General features: G+C 31.4%; 1 protein-coding gene across 1 annotated transcript; it reads left to right on the forward strand.

Annotated features, from left to right (window-relative positions):
- The first annotated feature begins 1,796 nt into the window (after positions 1 to 1,796).
- On the forward strand, positions 1,797 to 20,846 carry LOC135771399 (zinc transporter ZIP4-like). The gene is made up of 11 exons (XM_065281630.2): positions 1,797 to 2,208; positions 4,061 to 4,259; positions 5,680 to 5,801; positions 5,967 to 6,138; positions 6,569 to 6,741; positions 13,402 to 13,572; positions 16,869 to 16,958; positions 17,041 to 17,095; positions 17,186 to 17,338; positions 20,210 to 20,397; positions 20,621 to 20,846. Exons 1-11 carry the CDS (start codon positions 2,005 to 2,007, stop codon positions 20,747 to 20,749), a joined length of 1,656 nt encoding a protein of 551 aa, XP_065137702.1. The 5' UTR covers positions 1,797 to 2,004; the 3' UTR covers positions 20,750 to 20,846.
- Positions 20,847 to 22,297: the final 1,451 nt, after the last annotated feature.

Raw genomic sequence — 22,297 nt, forward strand, 5'->3', positions numbered from 1 at the left:
TCACATCCTGATAGCAATCACTATGCTAAGTTTTCTAAATGTATTTGTATAAATATGTCTCATCTATAAAAGGCATAGGACCAAAAAATGTTCAACAAATGATTGAACTCTGACCGAACACAATAATTGGACGCATGCAATTTTTGCTCCTCTTCTGTGAACGTGTTTTGCATGACCTGTTCACGCAGGTATCATACGTCATCAGCGCGTTCACAGTGCGCTCACCTCTCCTCTGTAAACAGAGGCACAGCCATAGATATGTATATAAAGGCTAGATGGCTCGTCCGCGCTGATGGCCAATTGAGTGGAACGTCCGCATTTTGGCGGCCATCTTAGGACAGGGCGCTCGCTCACTCGTAGCATTGAGTTTTAATGATGCAGGTACTTTTAAATGACCATAACTTGCTTAATTTTTTTACCGATTTTCAAACGGATTGGTTTGTTATAAACGTCAAAGATGTACCTATGACACTGAATACGTATACTAAAAATAAATAAAAAATTCATGAAACATGTTAAAGCATCCATAATTATAGCCACGTTAATAACGTTTGTAAAAAACCAAACCGTTTGTAAATCCGTCAAGAATTCAGCAAGTTACGAGCATTTTAGTTGGCATGTCACTCACCTTCCGTCCACAGCAGCAGGGAGCAGCACTATGGCAGCACTGACCTAAGATGGCCGCCAAGTGACGACACAGCTGACTCCGCCTTGAGCCATCTAGCCTTTATATACATATCTATGGGCACAGCAGCCTCAAAATTAAAGACATCTTCTTAAACAACAACGGCAAAACTGTCTGGATTAGTGATGGGCAGTCCGGCTCTCTTTCGGCTCAAGCTCCGGCTCTACATTTTAGTGATGGCATTCCGGCTCTTTTCATAGATTCGGCTCTTCTGGCTCGGCTCCCTTAGAAGAGCCGGCTCTCCTGCATGTGTCTGAAGATTCGGCTCTGCTCGTTCGCTACAAAGAATCGCTTCGCGAACGACCCATCTCTAGTCTGGATCAGCAAAGAGCAAAAACACAAATTAACATCGATGACTTCACTGCTTTTTCACGAGATGGAAACAGCTGCGGTAAGCAAAGTGTCTGAAAGCGTCGTTGCAGTGTTTTTTTTTTTTTAGGTACATGGTATGATTTTATTTAGGCTGATTCAGATAGTTTATTTTGATGAAACATTGTGTTGCTTACGTAGTTTGTGTAACCTTATAAATTAGCATAACGATATTTATATTAAAAGTACAAGCAAACTACTACGTCTAATGTTACACAACAAAAAAAAACAAAAACATGCTGTATCTAATTCTGATTTAGGTTATTTTGGTAATGTTATTCACTTTGTACTCACTGTTGAATGAGACATGAATGGGCTTCTGGTCTGTGTGTGTTCATGTGTTTTGGAGGAGGCGTGGCTTTGAATGGCGGGTGGGATTGTGCTTTCAGTGCTAGGCTAAAGTTATCATTTTTAAAAATCAGGCACCCTGCCTTTAAAAATTGTATTTTTTGTAAGCATAACTTTTCCCCCGCCATTGACGAGTTATCTCATCAATTAAGAGAAAACATTTGTGTATGAAAAAACGTGTTCCTGATGCATTTTTGTGGGAATCTGCAATACCATGATTATTCACTAGATGGCGCACTTACCCAATTTATAAAAAACCTGAAGGAAAATGTATTTATTAATTTTACACTTTAGGTTTTTGATAATCGTTCTGAATCTGATCTCTAACAAAAAGTTTCACAAAAATGCTATTATTTCAGTTTTTTCTAAAATAATGTATTTTTGAAGAAAATACCCATATTTAAGAAATTACAAGCAGAGAAAAAATATAGTTTTTTTATTATTATTATTGTTTATATTACGACCCTATAATGGGGGGGTGCTCTTCTTTCCAACCCTCTTCTGTTGACCAATCAGAGTTCAGTATGAGATACCTGAGCAGGTATAAAACTCCCCCTGTCTCTCACTCTTACATCAGTACAGTAAACTAACAGAGCTCATAGATGATGAAGACTGGAGGTGTTTTTGTCCTCTGTGTCTTCTGCTTCATTCTCTTCATTGGAGTCTGTGGTGAGATGAAGGACATTTACATGAAGATTGTGGATCTGGTGGCTCCAGGTGAGAAGATCCTCACAGAAGATGCGCTTCATTGGATTTGTGATCAGCTTGAGAAACATGTGCAGTGCTCAGATGTGTCCTGTAAAAAGGTAAAGCTTATGAATATTATTATATATTTTAGGTTTATTGAATGAGTTTATTAAGTTTATGGGTCAATGACGTGACATTAATTATTTTGTGTCCGTATGGTTCAATTAAATGTAAAAGGGTTAAAATGTCAAAATATATTTGCAGATTACTTGCATACATTCTCTTTTTTGTGGACCAAGTCTAAAATTTCTGTTTTTATTTCATTTTGAAAGAATATTTGGGGGATAATTGCAAAAATGTCAATGTGGTGTAACTGATCTGTGTCAATTGGTGTAACTAGTATTTTTTTTCTAACGACGTCATCACCTGGCGGCCATCTTACCTCAGTCAGCTCGCTCACTCGTAGCATTGTGTTTAATGGTGCATGTACTTTTAAATGACCATAACTTGCTCAATTTTATACCAATTTTCAAACGGTTTGGTTTCTTACAAACGGGATTAACGTGGCTATAATTCTGGATGCTTTAACATGTTTCATGATTTTTAGTATAAGTATGCAGTGTCATAGGTACATCTTTGGCATTTATAACAAACCAAACAGTTTGAAAAACGGTAGAAAAGTTATGGTCATTTAAAAGTACATGCTCCATTAAACGCAATGCTACGAGTGAGCGAGCTGCCTGTGGTAAGATGGCCGCCAAATGCGGACGTTCCACTCAATTGGCCAGCAGCACGGGCGAGACATCTAGCACATATGGGGCACACGATCAAAATAATAACAATGACGTAGATTAATGACACTCTGAAGCAGCGTGGAATGATGGGAGTAGTTGTCTTTAACTCAACCGCTGTGTTAACAGATGATGTAAAGTAATCAAGTTTTATAAATGTTGCGTTTGATCACATTGTTTTATTTCATTGTGTAATGTTTCATGTAATGTTCGTCAAAACGAAATGTGGTTTCTATGTACCAAATGTACCAAAGGGTAACGTGGATATTAGTGGATATTGAGGTCACTGTTTAGAATGGAAATTTTCTCATTATTTACAAGTAGTTGAAAACATTACAGATATTGTTAGTAATCAGCTGGATAAAATACATAACACTGGACTAGTGGTTTTTGGATATTTTACTGCAAATATCTTACAAATATAGATTACAAATCTATTTATTTCTCAATTATAAATTAAGTGAGATCGTCTCTGTCTCTCTCTCTCTCTCTGTCTCTCTCTGTCTCTCTCTGTCTCTCTCTGTCTCTCTCTCTCTCTCTCTCTCTCTCTCTCTCTCTCTCTCTCTCTCTCTCTCTCTTATGTGTATGTAGTGTCTCTCTGTATCTGGTCTGTCTCAGGTCTTGAGTAACTCCAGTAGTTCAGATGGTCTACAGATGGAGGAGTTCTTCATGACCTCTGCTGGTCTCTGTTTGTATCTGAGCTCTCCAGCAGAGACCTGCAGGGCCGTACGTGAGGGACGATGGGGTGCGGAGACCAAACACTTTATCCAAACAACTTTAGGCCACGGTAACCATGACAACGACAACATCAGCAGCCATCATCCCCATGCTGATGTCAGCATCACAGAATATGAGGGTTTGGAGAGATTGTTTCTCGATTTAGAGAATCAGCCCAACACACATGAGGTCAGTAACATCAATTCAGTGTCAAGTCGCTATAGTGTACTTTTAGTGAACTTTTATAAGCATATGGATTTAAAACTTATCAGACCCTTAATGACACGTCCTGCACTACACAGATGATTATCCAATCAAATGCCTACTAGAATAAGAATGCTCCACTCTTTAATACCACCACCAAATAACCGCAAGACCGATTCATGGTTTATTGTGATAAAAAAAAACTTTAGCATGTTAACATGGTTTACATCTTATGCTTTTTATTTACTCCTGTTTTTAGCCATGTTTTTCTCTGAATGACATCTTGGAGGAGAGCAGCGATCATCATGAAGATCACACACATGTACATCTGGATGTCGTGTTGGGAAACATCATTTATCACGTCCTGCGTGGAGACTGCATGAGAGCGAACGTCCTGCCAGAGCAACAATACTTTCTGGATTACATCTTCAACAACACTGATCATCTCAGTCTGCATGGTATGAAATTATAATTCTGCATTCCAGACATATAATCACAATGACAGCTATCATTTAACCGTCTGTATGCTGTCTAGTTATGGACAAAATGATATTAGTGGCTACTAGGGCTCATAATCATGATTATTTAAAACTATTACTCAGTGATTTTGAAAACATGCATTTAAACTTGAGTTTGGTTATGTTTTTGCCAAAATAACTTGTGAGATGTCTGATCCATCATGTAAGCAAAGTCAACAGTGCTAACAAGCTGTTTGGTTATTTATTCATTTATTTTATTTTTTAGACTTCTATTACATTTTCACTTACAGCCCATATTTTGCCTTGTTTTAGCGTAGACACCTGGGTTGTGTTTGAATGCTGTTTAGTTGTCTTTTAAATGCCAAATTGCTTGCTGGGTCCATACATAATTTATTTTATAAAACAGTGTTAAAATATGTATTAGACCTTTCCAATGATATATAGTTTGTCATGATTAGATGAAAATTATATGATAAATATTTGTAGTAAACTCGGGTGTTCCTCTCACGGGACACCCCATACACTGCAAAAAATTATTTTCAAGAAAAATTCTCCTTAAATTCTCCTTAAAAATGTTTCAAAATACACAAAAAAATGGCCAAAAATATATTGGTGAAAAATATATTTTGTACAAATGTTTCAAGATATGTAAAAAATATGCCAAAAATATATTAGTAAAAAAACATTTTGTAAAAATCTTTCAAAATACACAAAAAAGGCCAAAAATATATTGGTGAAAAAAAAATTTGTACAAATTTTTCAAAATATACAAAAAAATGGCAAAAAAAAATATTTTTTTCAGTAAAAATATCAAAAAATTCTTAAATTAAGATGCTTTTTCTTAATGAGCAAAACGACCCAAGAAAATAAGTCTAGTTTTTAGACCAAAAATATCAAATTCCAGTGATTTTGTGCACTAAACAAGCAAAAAAATCTGCCAATGGGGTAAGCAAAAAATCGTGAAAATTTTTCTTAAACACTAAATTCAAGAAAAAAACATTCTTGGGTCGTTTTGCTCATCAAGAAAAAGCATCTTAATTTAAGATCTTTAGATATTTTTATTGAAAACAAGACAAAAATACTAAGAATTTTTTTCTTGAATTTTTTTTTTGCAGTGTAAGTAATTTGAACATGTGTTTCAGCTTTCTGCGTTCTTTAAAGCACATAGTTGTTTTCAAAATAGAAAAAAAGCTTGATTTGTTTAAAAAATGTAAGCTTCAAGTTCTTCATACAAAAGTTTTAATTGTCTATAATGTTGATGATGTGACATGTCCAGCAGCAGTCACAGTTTAAAACACAATGATGCTCTTTATATCTGTTAACTTTATAAATGTTGCATTTGCTGTAAATATCCTGATACTTTGTGACATTTATTTGCAATGACATCATTCTTACTCAGATTTTGAAGAGCTTTTGAAGATCCTGAATCTGGGTGGGGTGGATCATGATAATGATGATGATGATGATCATGAGCACAGCAGACACACAGAGGATCATCATAACCACACAAACAGGGACTCTGTAAGATCCCTTCATTACGCTCTATAATAACACATGCACCTCACAATCATTTATTCATTTAGAAATATTTATTATTATTAATAAAACAAAACTACCAATAAACTACAATCTGAATGGCTTGCTTGTGATGTATGTGTAGATTATTGTGTGTCGTTTTGCATGTAGACATGTTTCAGTGCCATAGACTTGCTGAGGATCCACCATCTGAACGTTTCAACACTGACCAGAGATCAGTTCACCCAGCTCAGCCCTGCACTGATTCAGCAGATCATCAGTAAAAGCTGTTCTGAGATCAGTCTGTGCGCCTCGAGACCCGACTTTCTGAGCACAGCCGAGAGTGAGTCGTCCACATCGTCATTTATATTCTTCTTGGCCTTTTTAAGTTCATTCAAGCATTTGTTTGTGAGCCTGTCTGAAATCCAGACTAATCTAAAGATGAGCTTTTTTTTAGGGGTGGGCGAGCTGACCGAAATCTTATAGCACCACAGGATTTATTTTATATCATGATAACGATATCTATCACAGTAGAGTTTTCTTTTTAATAAGGTTTTTATGTTATTAAAATCTTTAAAACCATTGAATTTTCATAATTCTTGTTACCAATATCAATAACAAAAAAGTATACATGCATAAGAAAGAAAAAAACTGAACAAAACTAAAGCTTGATGAGTTTCTGAAGGCCAGCATTAATGCTATAAATGTGTATAACAAACACAATGACCTTTTATTCATGTGTAAGAATGAGTGAAAGAGATATTTGTGTTTAGGATATGGATACGCCACCCTGGCGAACCTCATCATTTGTCTGATGGCCATGTTTGGTATGGTGGTGTTGTTGTTTTCCTCCTGTAGTGGAGTGTTTGAGCTCTGTATTCAGTTCTGTATCAGTCTGGCTGTGGGTTCGCTGACGGGTGATGCTCTGCTACATCTCATCCCATCGGTGAGTAAAACTTTACCTGTCTACAGAACATCTAACCCTAAAATGCCATCAATACTAAATATCATGGTAATGCTGCTAAAGCTTTCCTCTGAGGCTTTTAAACAGTGACTTTTAGCAACTAATGTCAATGTGACATTTAGTGGATGTATGAAGTAGTTTCTTGTCAAGTTCACACAGGTCAGGTGTCCAGCAGATCAAAAGAGTTCAGTCACTGTAAATCATTTGTAAATCAAATAATTACAAAAATATTTCATTTAAAAATAGATTTAGTTATAACCTTCATATATTAGCATATATTTCTAAATGTATTTCAGGGGCAACAAATACATTTTCAAATTTTACAACCTATATGGCCAAAAAGTGTATTTTTCCTCTGGCAAAATATATAAGTTTGTATAAAATGTATAATATATTTAAGTCATTTGGTAATTTTTTTCAAAATATACAGAAAATGACCAAAAATATATTGGTGGAAAAACATTTGGAAAAAATATTTCAAAATATACAGAAAATGGCCAAAAAAACATTGGTGAAAATAACATTTAGTAAAAATATTTCAAAATATACAGAAAATGGCCAAAAAAAAACATTTGGTAAAAATATTTCAAAACATACAGAAAATGGCCAAAAATATATTGGTGAAAAAAACAATTGGTAAAAATATTTCAAAATATACAAAAAAGGCAAAAAAATATTGGTGATTTTTTTTCAAAATATACAGAAAATGGCCAAAAAAATTTGGTGAAAAAACCCACTTGGTAAAAATATTTCAAAATATACAGAAAATGGCGAAAAAAAAACATTTTGTAAAAATATTTCAAAATATACAGAAAATGGCCAAAAATATATTGGTGAAAAAAACAATTGGTAAAAATATTTCAAAATATACAAAAAGGCCAAAAATATTGGTGAAATTTTTTTAAAAATATACAGAAAATATTGGTGAAATTTTTTAAAAAATATACAGAAAATGGCCAAAAATATATTGGTGAAAAAACAAGTGGCAAAAATATTTCAAAATATACAAAAATATTGGTGAATCTTTTTTCAAAATATACAGAAAATGGCCAAAAACAAAATTATTTCAAAATATATTTTGAAATATATTTTCAAATGAAAAAAATGCAAAAGTAATCAACAAAAATAATTGAATTTTTTTTTCAAAATATACAGAAAATGGAAAAAAAAACATTTTTTAAAAATATTTCAAAATATACAGAAAATGGCCAAAAATATATTGGTGAAAAAAACAATTGGTAAAAATATTTCAAAATATACAAAAAGGCCAAAAATATTGGTGAAATTTTTTTAAAAATATACCAAAAATATTGGTGAATTTTTTTTAAAAATATACAGAAAATGGCCAAAAAAAATTGGTGAAAAAAACCATTTGGTAAAAATATTTTAAAATATACAAAAAATGGCCAAAAATATATTGGTGAAAAAAACAATTGGTAAAAATATTTCAAAAAGGCCAAAAATATTGGTGAAATTTTTTTAAAAATATACCAAAAATATTGGTGAAATTTTTTTAAAAATATACAGAAAATGGCCAAAAAAAATTGGTGAAAAAAACCATTTGGTAAAAATATTTTAAAATATACAAAAAATGGCCAAAAATATATTGGTGAAAAAACAATTGGCAAAAATATTTCAAAATATACAAAAATATTGGTGAATCTTTTTTCAAAATATACAGAAAATGGCCAAAAACAAAATTGGTGAAAAAAATCCATTTGGTTTAAAATATTTCAAAATATACAGAAAATGGCCAAAAATATATTGGTGAAAAAAACAATTGGTAAAAATATTTCAAAATATACAAAAAGGCCAAAAATATTGGTGAAATTTTTTTTTAAATATACAGAAAATGGCCAAAAAAAATTGGTGAAAAAAACCATTTGGTAAAAATATTTTAAAATATACAAAAAATGGCCAAAAATATATTGGTGAAAAAACAATTGGCAAAAATATTTCAAAATATACAGAAAATGGCCAAAAATATATTGGTGAAAAAAACAATTGGTAAAAATATTTCAAAATATACAAAAAAGGCCAAAAAATATTGGTGAATTTGTTTTTTCAAAATATACAGAAAATGGCAAAAAAAAAACATTTTGTAAAAATATTTCAAAATATACAGAAAATGGCCAAAAATATATTGGTGAAAAAAACAATTGGTAAAAATATTTCAAAATATACAAAAAGGCCAAAAATATTGGTGAAATTTTTTAAAAAATATACAGAAAATGGCCAAAAAAAATTGGTGAAAAAAACCATTTGGTAAAAATATTTTAAAATATACAAAAAATGGCCAAAAATATATTGGTGAAAAAACAATTGGCAAAAATATTTCAAAATATACAAAAATATTGGTGAATCTTTTTTCAAAATATACAGAAAATGGCCAAAAACAAAATTGGTGAAAAAAATCCATTTGGTTTAAAATATTTCAAAATATACAGAAAATGGCCAAAAATATATTGGTGAAAAAAACAATTGGTAAAAATATTTCAAAATATACAAAAATATTGGTGAATCTTTTTTCAAAATATACAGAAAATGGCCAAAAACAAAATTATTTCAAAATATATTTTGAAATATATTTTCAAATGAAAAAAATGCAAAAGTAATCAACAAAAATAATTGAATTTTTTTTTCAAAATATACAGAAAATGGAAAAAAAAAACATTTTTTAAAAATATTTCAAAATATACAGAAAATGGCCAAAAATATATTGGTGAAAAAAGCAATTGGTAAAAATATTTCAAAATATACAAAAAGGCCAAAAATATTGGTGAAATTTTTTAAAAAATATACAGAAAATGGCCAAAAAAAATTGGTGAAAAAAACCATTTGGTAAAAATATTTTAAAATATACAAAAAATGGCCAAAAATATATTGGTGAAAAAACAATTGGCAAAAATATTTCAAAATATACAAAAATATTGGTGAATCTTTTTTCAAAATATACAGAAAATGGCCAAAAACAAAATTGGTGAAAAAAATCCATTTGGTTTAAAATATTTCAAAATATACAGAAAATGGCCAAAAATATATTGGTGAAAAAAACAATTGGTAAAAATATTTCAAAATATACAAAAATATTGGTGAATCTTTTTTCAAAATATACAGAAAATGGCCAAAAACAAAATTGGTGAAAAAAATCCATTTGGTTTAAAATATTTCAAAATATACAGAAAATGGCCAAAAATATATTGGTGAAAAAAACAATTGGTAAAAATATTTCAAAATATACAAAAATATTGGTGAATCTTTTTTCAAAATATACAGAAAATGGCCAAAAACAAAATTGGTGAAAAAAATCCATTTGGTTTAAAATATTTCAAAATATACAGAAAATGGCCAAAAATATATTGGTGAAAAAAACAATTGGTAAAAATATTTCAAAATATACAAAAAGGCCAAAAATATTGGTGAAATTTTTTTTTAAATATACAGAAAATGGCCAAAAAAAATTGGTGAAAAAAACCATTTGGTAAAAATATTTTAAAATATACAAAAAATGGCCAAAAATATATTGGTGAAAAAACAATTGGCAAAAATATTTCAAAATATACAGAAAATGGCCAAAAATATATTGGTGAAAAAAACAATTGGTAAAAATATTTCAAAATATACAAAAAAGGCCAAAAAATATTGGTGAATTTGTTTTTTCAAAATATACAGAAAATGGCAAAAAAAAACATTTTGTAAAAATATTTCAAAATATACAGAAAATGGCCAAAAATATATTGGTGAAAAAAACAATTGGTAAAAATATTTCAAAATATACAAAAAGGCCAAAAATATTGGTGAAATTTTTTAAAAAATATACAGAAAATGGCCAAAAAAAAATTGGTGAAAAAAACCATTTGGTAAAAATATTTTAAAATATACAAAAAATGGCCAAAAATATATTGGTGAAAAAACAATTGGCAAAAATATTTCAAAATATACAAAAATATTGGTGAATCTTTTTTCAAAATATACAGAAAATGGCCAAAAACAAAATTGGTGAAAAAAATCCATTTGGTTTAAAATATTTCAAAATATACAGAAAATGGCCAAAAATATATTGGTGAAAAAAACAATTGGTAAAAATATTTCAAAACATACAAAAAATGGCCAAAAATATATTGGTGAAAAAACATTTGGCCCAAATTTTTCAAAATATACAAAAATATTGGTGAATTTTTTTTTCAAAATATACAGAAAATGGCCAAAAAAAAAATTTGGTGAAAAAAACCCATTTGGTTTAAAATATTTCAAAATATACAGAAAATGGCCAAAAATATATTGGTGAAAAAAACAATTGGTAAAAATATTTCAAAATATACAAAAAGGCCAAAAATATTGGTGAAATTTTTTAAAAAATATACAGAAAATGGCCAAAAAAAATTGGTGAAAAAAACCATTTGGTAAAAATATTTTAAAATATACAAAAAATGGCCAAAAATATATTGGTGACATTTTTTTCAAAATATACAGAAAATGGCCAAAAAAAATATTGGTAAAAAAAAACAATTGGCATAAATATTTCAAAATATCCAAAAAATTTGGTGAATTTATTTTCAAAATATACAGAAAATGGCCAAAAAATATTGGTGAAAAAAACCCATTTGGTTTAAAATATACAGAAAATGGCCAAAAATATATTGGTGAAAAAAACAATTGGTAAAAATATTTCAAAATATACAAAAAAGGCCAAAAAAATTGGTGACATTTTTTTCAAAATATACAGAAAATGGCCAAAAAAATATTGGTGAAAAAAACCATTTGGTAAAAATATTTCAAAATATACAGAAAATGGCCAAAAAAAAATTGGTGGAAAAAACCTATTTGGTTTAAAATATTTCAAAATATACAGAAATGGCCAAAAAAAACCATTTGGTAAAAATATTTTAAAATATACAAAAATGGCCAAAAATATATTGGTGAAAAAACAATTGGCAAAAATCCACCAAAAATGGTGGAAAAAACCCATTTGGTTTAAAATATTTCAAAATATACAGAAATGGCCAAAAAAAACCATTTGGTAAAAATATTTCAAAATATACAGAAAATGGCCAAAAAAAAATTGGTGGAAAAAACCCATTTGGTTTAAAATATTTCAAAATATACAGAAATGGCCAAAAATATTGGTGAAAAAAAACCATTTGGTAAAAATATTTCAAAACATACAAAAAATGGCCAAAAATATATTGGTGAAAAAACAATTGGCAAAAATATTTCAAAATATCCAAAAAATTTGGTGAATTTTTTTTCAAAATATACAGAAAATGGCCAAAAAAAAATTGGTGAAAAAAACCCATTTGGTTTAAAATATTTCAAAATATACAGAAAACGGCCAAAAATATATTGGTGAAAAAAACAATTGGTAAAAAATATTTCAAAATACACAAAAAAGGCCAAAAAAATATTGGTGACTTTTTTTTCAAAATATACAGAAAATGGCCAAAAAAATATTGGTGAAAAAAAACCATTTGGTAAAAATATTTCAAAATATACAGAAAATGGCCAAAAAAAAATTGGTGGAAAAAACCCATTTGGTTTAAAATATTTCAAAATATACAGAAATGGCCAAAAATATTGGTGAAAAAAAACCATTTGGTAAAAATATTTCAAAACATACAAAAAATGGCCAAAAATATATTGGTGAAAAAACAATTGGCAAAAATATTTCAAAATATCCAAAAAATTTGGTGAATTTTTTTTCAAAATATACAGAAAATGGCCAAAAAAAAATTGGTGAAAAAAACCCATTTGGTTTAAAATATTTCAAAATATACAGAAAACGGCCAAAAATATATTGGTGAAAAAAACAATTGGTAAAAAATATTTCAAAATACACAAAAAAGGCCAAAAAAATATTGGTGACTTTTTTTTCAAAATATACAGAAAATGGCCAAAAAAATATTGGTGAAAAAAAACCATTTGGTAAAAATATTTCAAAACATACAAAAAATGGCCAAAAATATATTGGTGAAAAAACATTTGGCCCAAATTTTTCAAAATATACAAAAATATTGGTGAATTTTTTTTCAAAATATACAGAAAATGGCCAAAAAAAAATTGGTGAAAAAAACCCATTTGGTTTAAAATATTTCAAAATATACAGAAATGGCCAAAAAAATATTGGTGAAAAAAAACCATTTGGTAAAAATATTTCAAAACATACAAAAAATGGCCAAAAATATATTGGTGAAAAAACAATTGGCAAAAATATTTCAAAATATACAAAAAATGGCCAAAAAATATTGATACATTTTTTTCAAAATATACAGAAAATGGCCAAAAAAAATTGGTGAAAAAAACCTTTGGTAAAAATATTTCAAATTATACAGAAAATGGCCAAAAAATATTGGTTAATTTTTTTTCAAAATATACAGAAAATGGCGAAAAAATATTTCAAAATATATTTCAGCACACATATTTTTGGCCATTTTTTTTTAAATGTGTTTAAAATTATATTTAATATATATTTAATATATATTATTAAATATTTTGCTGTATGAGATTCACAGGACTAAATGAATCATTATGCATTATTGCTTTCATATTTCAGAATATAATAAAAAATTACTGTGTGTGTGTGTGTGTGTGTGTGTGTGTTTGTGTTTGTTTGTGTGTGTGTGTGTGTGTGTGTGTGTGTGTTAGTTCTTAGGCCTTCATTTACATGAAGACAGTGAACACCATCATCATGACCATTCAGCAGAAACCTTTAACTATGTTTACAAGCTCCTGGTGGTTGTTGGAGGCATCTACATCTTCTATCTGCTTGAAACTGTGTTCTCTATCATCACTCGACAAAATCATCATCACGACAGAGTAAGACATGAAAAACATTCAATCTAAAATTTCACATTTGATCTTTTTGGATTATTCACATTCAAACTGTATTAATCATTAATGAAGTGAAGTTAAAGGGAGTTTTTACCCAAAATTACAACATCTAACATTATGAACTACAAAATTATGATCTGTTAATCTGTGTAACACAAAAGTGAATGTTGCCAAATGCTAATGCAATGAAAATCATTTTTATACACATTCATAATATATCACCAGGAAGCAGAGCATGTGAGCGGTGCGGAGCGGTGTGACGCTCCGCTAAATATTCCGCTCTACTGGTCAAGCGCTTCACTCAGTCGCTCACCGCCCAAGCAAGCGCTCCGTTAACTTTCCGCTCACGCTCGGAAATAAACCAATTCCCGCTCAGATCCTGCTCCGACATAAAAAAATATTTAGTAAGCCTAATTGTTTTCTGTACTGACGTTCTTGGATAATTGCATTTAATTAAAGTATTAGCTAATGAATCGAAGTTATGTACAGTTGTTTGTTGGCTATTAGACCTAGTTTAACTGATACGGATATAATTCAAATTAACAATTTGTTTCCACGACCTCCACATGTTTTACTAATTCACAATTTTAAGTTATAATAAATGTAATAAGTAATTACGAAATATTATAACAATTCATTCCCCTTATGAGAAAAAGATTAACAAACTATAATATTATATAAATATATTATTTGAAAAAACTAAAATAAATTGAAGAACAATTTCTTAACAAGAAGGTTTTTAAGTGCGAATTTACATTGCATGGTAAAAACAGAACATAGTGTCTTAAAGAAATTAAAATTAGACTGTATTTATGAAAATAGAGAATAGAGGACGTGCTGAATCAGTCGAGTTTGCAGATTATCATCAATGTTTATAATGTCCACACAGATACTGTTGATGAAAAAATTTAATATCTAAATGTCCAGGTAAGTCAAGTGTTCAGTCAGTTAAAACTAAAGGCACCGGCGTTTTTGGCTACAGCTTCCTCATTCACGGAGTGGCTGCTGTACATACACAAAGAACTATAAATGTTTTTATTTTAAGTGGTTTTAATGCTGGTAAGCAATCAGTTATATTATGTACAACCCCAAAACAGAAAAAGTTGGGACACTGTAGAAATTGTGAGTAAAAAATGAATGGAATAATTTACAAATCTCATAAACTTATATTTTATTCACAGTAGAATATAGATATCAAATGTTGAAAGGAAGATATTTTGAAATGTCATGCCAAATATTGGCTCATTTTGGATATCATGAGAGCTACACATTCCAAAAAAAGTTGGGACAGGTAGCAATAAGAGGCCAGAAAATTTAAATGTACATATAAGGAACAGTTGAAGGACCAATTTGCAACTTATTAGGTCAATTGGCAACATGATTGGGTATAAAAAGAGCCTCTCAGAATGGCAGTGTCTGTCAGAAGTCAAGATGGGCAGAGAATCACCAATTCCTCCAATGCTGCAGCAAAAAATAGTTTTCTGAGTTTCTCAGAGAAAAATTGCAAAGAGATTGAAGTTATCATCATCTACACTGCATAATATCATCCAAAGATTGAGAGAATCTGGAGCAATCTCTGTGCGTAAGGGTCAAGGCTGGAAAACCATACTGGATACCTGTGATCTTCGGGCCCTTAGACGGCACTGCATCACATACAGGAATGCTACTGTAATGGAAATCACAACATGGGCTCTGGAATACTTCCTGAAAACATTGTCAGTGAACACAATCCACCGTGTCATTCACTGTTGCCAGCTAAAACTCTGTAGGTCAAAAAAGCATCCATATCTAAACATGATCAAGAGGCGCAGGCATTTTCTCTGGGCATGGATCATTTAAAATGGACTTTGGCAAAGTGAAAAACTGTTCTGTGGTCCAACGAATCAAAATTTGAAGTTCTTTTTGGAAAACTGGGACACCATTTCACCCGGACTAAAGAGGACAAGGACATCCCAAGTTGTTATTAGCGCTCATTTCAGAAGCCTGCATCTCTGATGGTTTGGGGTTGCATGAGTGCGTGTGGCATGGTCAGCTTACACATCTGGAAAGGCACCATCAATGCCGAAAGGTTTATCCAAGTTCTAGATCCATATGATCCCATTCAGACGTCGTCTCTTTCAGGGAAGACCTTGCATTTTCCAACATGACAATGCCAGACCACATACTGCATCAATTATAATGTCAAGACTGCGTAGAAGAAGGATCTGACTACTGAAATGTCCAGCCTGCAGTCCACATCTGTCACCCACAGAAAACATTTGGCGCATCATAAAGAGGAAGATGCAACAAAGAAGACCTACGACAGTTGAGCAACTAGAAGTCTGTATTAGACAAGAATGGGACAACATTCCCATTCCTAAATATTGGTCCTCCTCCAGCTGTTCCTTTATATGTACATTTAACTTTTCTGGCCTCTTATTGCTACCTGTCCCAACTTTTTTTGGAATGTGTAGCTCTCATGAAATCCAAAATGTGCCAATATTTGGCATGACATTTCAAAATGTATCACTTTCAACATTTGATTTGTTATCTATATTCTATTGTGAATAAAATATAAGTTTATGAGATTTGTAAATTATTCCATTACTTTTTTACTCACAATTTCTACAGTGTCCCAACTTTTTCTGTTTTGGGGTTGTACAAATATATTTGTATTTGTGTTGATCAGTTAGATTAAAGTTATTTTAATCTTTAAAACTGCATCTAGATGCAGACGACGCTACAGTTATTCTGTCATCTTAGTTTCATTTCTTTCATTTATATATAAGGCTGACAACTTCATTAAAACAATATTTGAACTCCATAACTTATTGCTAGCCATTTTTACAGATTCTCGAACTAGCAAATTACCAAAGGGCATTCTGGGATGAGCGAGCGGTGCTGAGCGTATTGAGCGAGCGGAGCGGAATTTTCGGAAATGGGCTCTGCGCTCTGATGGAAATATTACCGCACCGCTCAACGCTCCGCTCCCGCTCCGCACCGCTCACATGCTCTGCCAGGAAGAAGATTTAGAGAAAACTGAATATGTGTGTCTATGCCCAGCCATTGGTTTAAACAACCCAACGTTTATTTATTGTATATTTTTATGTTAGTGACTTTAAAAAGTTATGACCAGTATTTAAGTAAAAAGAAAAAGTTGACTAACTTGTAAGTCTTAGCTTATGAAACCAATCAAAGTTTAAAAGAGTTCCTAAAGCACCTGAGAACTGAAGCAATGATCCAGGATCAGTCTAAATGGTAATAAAGAAGATCTGAGATAAATATCTGCTGTTGTGTTGTAGGAGTCAGATCCTCATCACTGTGACCACAGTAAAGTCCTGCAGATGTTTCAAAGAAAAAGAGAAAATCAATCAAACTCACAGACTGAACTGGTGAGAAATATCAGCACTCGATTCATCTCTCCATCTACAGTCCTGTCTGTCAGCAAGTTTTGATTTTATTATTCATTTTTAGGTGGATGGACAAAAAAACAATCACTCTTACCTGGAGTCAGTCAGTCCTAAAAGAGGTCTGAATGACATCTAAATCAACTCATGTAATAATGCACATTTTAAACCAATAAACATAAAGGAAACTTTGTCTTTCTGATGTCACACAGGGCTGCGTCTGCTTCCCTACATGATCACCATCGGCGACAGCATTCATAACTTTGCTGATGGTTTGGCGGTGGGTGCAGCGTTCTCCGTGTCCTGGCGTTCGGGTCTGGCAACATCTTTGGCCGTTTTGTGTCATGAACTCCCACATGAGCTCGGTGAGAGATGACAATATCAATATAAACATACATATATAACAAAAACACTCAATGTTCTCCAAACTCATTTATTGATTTTTACCAAAGCATTTGAGGAGCTCAGAACCGCTAAACGCTGATATTAACAAAATGCTCTGGGCACGTATTATACATTCATCAAATACTTTTGATTTAAATCCCCTTAATCCTAGCCTAAGGTCATTCAGAAATAAAGCTTTGTGGGCAGAGTCTAATAAAAATAATACTCATTTTCAAGAAAACATGTTAGATGCACTTGAAGGGTTTTTGCATCTGAACTCTTCACTTACACAAGACTGTGACGTTACCCAGTCATTGATGATCACTGGAAGACTTAAAAAAATTATTTCATAGAGAATTTCAGAGACTTCAAAAATATTTTTTGTTTCTAGACCTAAAAAACATCACTTTTTGAATTCCCTCATATCTCCAGGTTTTCCATAATCTTGGGAATCCTGACACACACATGCACACACAAACTAAATATACACACTGAGCTGATTGTTTATCTTTTTTTTCATCAATAATTTATAGATTTTTTTTGTGAACATGGGTACCAGCAAACTTAGTCCAATACATAATGCAAAGATGATAATAACAAATAAAATAGAAATAAGAGAAAAGAGAACGAAAAAAAAAAACAGAGAAAGATTTAATCGACATGTTTATTTATTATATTGTTAAAAGTTATCATTAAGAGAATATTTACGTATTGCAAATACTACATAATACTTTATGCCATATTGTTTCCCAGTAAAAGCCATAATCCTGCGCTCCAAACTCTCTATCCCAAATTCAAGTAATATCCAGATTTCCTAATTTCTCCATGTTGAGACTGCAATAGATAGAAGAAACATTGCTAGTTGTCGGCTTTAAGGTTATGAGCCAGCGAGTCATGGGGTGAGATCTTAAAGGTCGGTCCAAAGGGACCCACAAAAGCCTTACAGCGATAGTTCACCCAAAAATACAAATTTGGTCATCATTTACAAACCTGTATTTCATTGTTCTGATGGACACAAAGGAAGATATTTTGAGGAATGTAAATAGTAGGAAAAAAGAATACTATGGAAGTGAATGAGGGTCACAAATGGTTTGATTCACCCAATGACTTTAGGCCGCTTCAAGATTTCCAATTTGTTGCAGGGTTTTTATTATTCCAGATCTGACTGTATTTTATTCTTAACTCTTTCCCACCATAGATAAGTTTTCTTGTCAATTAAGAGAAAACATTTACTTGCCAATGAAACGTTCCTGATGAGTTTTTACGGTAATCTGTATTTGCACTCTTATCCACTAGATGGCCAATACCCAATTGATAAAAAACTGAAGCAAAAACTAATTTAAAAACATTTTAAACTCTGTGTATGTTTTGATAATCATACTTAATCTGATCTCTTACTAAAGTAACTTTACTAACATGCAATTATTTTTTTTTTTTGCACCAAAATTTGGTATTTTTGAAGAAATCTTCCCATATATGAGAGGTGATAAGAAGAGAACAAATGTTTTTTTCCCGTTTTGTTTGTTGGAAAGCATACAATCTGTTCTTTCATTTTATGTATTGGTATGTTTATAGAAGAACATTTTCCTGGAAGGCATTTTGTGAAAATCACTTCAAAATATTCTGGTGAGCAACTATTTAAAAAAAGGCTGGTGGGGCATGAGTTAAGTGTCACGTAATTTTCAAAGCTAGTAGTTAAAAAACAGTGAGGAACAGATAGACCAATGGAAGTAAATTTTGAAGTATGCCACTGAACAGGTAAACTATTAGGAAGAGGACTCTTCTTCACCGTGTCATTTAAAGGAACTAAAAGGGACTTTCCCCAATTTATTTTAAATCCAGAAAAGAAGCTAAATCTGGATAAAAGGCTCATAATCTGAGTTAGTAATGTCAGAAAAATAAAGGATTATGTCATCGGCATAAAGTGAAACTTTATCTTTAAGGGAGCAATCATTGGGTCTTCTCTTATGACTTGACCTAGCGGTTTGATAAAATGTTTGACTAATAGTTGTTTTTCTGCTATGATGAGTATGTTTTGCTATGAGTAACATAAGTACTGGTGTTGGGGTTTCTGAGGTAAACTGTAATCTAACCACTAAAAGTCACCGTTACCCGATGAACCCTTAGAAAATATTAGTCACGAAACATCTTGCCCAGGAGGTTAGTTTGAGGCTTTAAGGTGCTACACAACACGATACATTTCTGGCTGTGTTTCTATTAAAAACATCCAAATTAAGTTTTTTTAGATTATGAATGTCTATTTGAGGACTCTTGCATCTTATTTTTAAGTCTATGTTTTGTGGGGTTTGAATCTGTGGGCTATGATGTAATGATGAGTTGAAGAAGCTGTAAGGTGATTGGTGGTTGCTAGACCAAGATTGTGAACCGCAGTCATGCTTTAAATCAACTTAAATCTGTTAAAAACATACAAGAGCTCGAGTGTCAGCAGGTTTGTACAGTAACAATGCTGACTTTAAGTCGAGACGTCCTAGATAAACCCAGACTGATCATTTTCCAGTGTTTTCTGCATGTGCAAATGAAAAAACATTGTTATGCTGCCAAAAACAATAATATTCACCTGATTTAAATGTTTTATTCAACATAAATTAATTTTCATGGGTATCTCTCGCAAAACATGTTAAGATTAAGAACATATCTAGTTAATATGTTGCACCAAAATGGAAAAAGTGTTATGCTTTTAACTTTGCTTTTGCAAAATATATAAATCTTCTTATAATGAACAGATAATTCAATGTGTTTATCAGTTTTTGTTTCAGGTTAATCTTGTGGTATTAATGTGGCAAACATTTCCTCTTTGTAAATCTAGTTTTTTTCCTCTGATTTGTTGGCAGGTGATTTTGCAGTGTTGATAAGCTGTGGTTTGTCTGTAAAGAAAGCTCTGTTGTTAAATGTCGGCAGTGCTCTCACATCTTTCATTGGTTTGTACATCGCTCTGTCCGTCTCTACACATACAGACGCTCAACAGTGGATCTCGGCCCTCACCGCTGGCTTCTTTCTGTATGTTGCTCTTGCAGATATGGTACGGGTTTGTTGAATACTAGAAACCAGCATGTGTTATTGATCATTCATTAAGTGTTTAGACACATTTGTTTTATTTATTCATAGCCAAAATATTTAACTCTATCAGCACTAATCCTTTATCATCCAAGGTTTGATCAGGTCTAAAAATTATTACTGTATTTCTTTTTATGAACACAAATATTTTTAAGTCATGATTTGTTTTTGTGTGTTTTGTTATCTAGTTGCCGTCTATGGTTCATGTGGACAGTAAGAGACCCTGGCTGATGTTTCTGTTACAGAATTTGGGTCTTTTGAGCGGTTGGGGGATTCTGTTGCTCCTGTCTGTGTATGAAGATCAGATTGGGGTTTAATCATGTTTACATGGTAATGACATATCATGAGCCTTAAACACAATTGTTTCCTCCTGCTTATGTAAACATTGTGCATGCAAAAGACCGCTGGAAAACAGACCAACATAAAACCAACTGTGACGTTACATTCAACATGTACACCCCCAACATTAAATTAATTACAATGTTGTTACAATGCTAAAAACAAAGTTTTGACCGTTGAGTTAATGCTATATGCTATAGCGTTTAAGCTGAAGTTCTACTATTGACGTTACAGTTACATTTTTCTGGTCCATACTGAAAAAAAAACACAAACTTAGCACTCAGAAACGTCCATTAACAATCTCCAAACAATTGATTATTCCTCAAAATCTGATACAGACTCAAACATAAGATCTGTTTACACACACACAGAGCTACTGAAGGAGAAACAGCCAATCAGAGCAGAGCTCAACATTATTATTCATGACCCTTTCAAATAAGGTAATAATAGATAATTTCATTATAAAGACAAATCCTGGGGTTGTAAATGTAAAACTGACTCTGGATCATTTTGCACTTATTAAAGCCACAAACCTTCTATTTAGATATCAGAGAATAATTTAACAGATTATTTCAATGCATTCTTTGGCACCGTTAACCACTATTAAGGAAGTTTGGAAACAGCGAGGTTTACATGAGCAATTTACATCATTGACGATACGACCTGTGGTTTAAAAAATCAGTTTTTACAGTAATGTGAAATTTATTTATTATTTGAAGACAAAAGTTAGATTATTAGTGAATTCTTGTTTTTTTTTATGTGTGACATAATCAAAGAAATACACCAAGCTATGACAAACTAGTAAAAATAAACTACTGTAGTTATACGTGCATGGAAATGATGTACTTGCATTTTACAAGTATGATGTATAAATGTTTACTATGGTTTTAATGTTAGGCATAAAGCTTTAACTTGTTAATAAACCAAAATGAAAACATAACACTGACCTACAGTTCTTGTATAAAATATTTCTATTTGAAGTTTCAGTCATAAATCAGCACGTGTCAGTCCCAGCATTCACAGCTCACTCAAAGGTGAAGTTGTGTTACATCAGTTTGTACTGTGACACTTCTGAAATCACCAGCTTATGTGTTAAAAACAGCGTTAAAACTAGTCATTTGATCCTTGAGTCAAAGTTTAAATACTGTGTTTGTTTCTTGTGGCAGAAGAATAAACAAAGACTTCATTACATGATCCCACAAAACTGAAAGAAGATTACAGCCTGCGTATGAATACTGTACATGAACTCCAATTTATTAATAACCTCTTAAATACTTTTCACATTACATAGAAAAGGATTTAAGGACGTCAATGGTCACACTTATGTTAGCTCTTTATTCTCATGCATGCATGTACAACTCTTACAGGAAGCTACTATTTAAAGTTTAAAAAGTTTTAAATATATTTTCATTATTATTTACCCACAGGATTACTTTAATGACAGATAGATTTACTTTTTGGAGCTTTAAAACATTTTAAACCATCATTTCACCCTTTATCTGTCACCGTCCCAAAGGTGAGACATT

Source organism: Paramisgurnus dabryanus, chromosome 19, assembly GCF_030506205.2.
Source record: "Paramisgurnus dabryanus chromosome 19, PD_genome_1.1, whole genome shotgun sequence".
NCBI classification, from domain to species: domain Eukaryota; kingdom Metazoa; phylum Chordata; class Actinopteri; order Cypriniformes; family Cobitidae; genus Paramisgurnus; species Paramisgurnus dabryanus.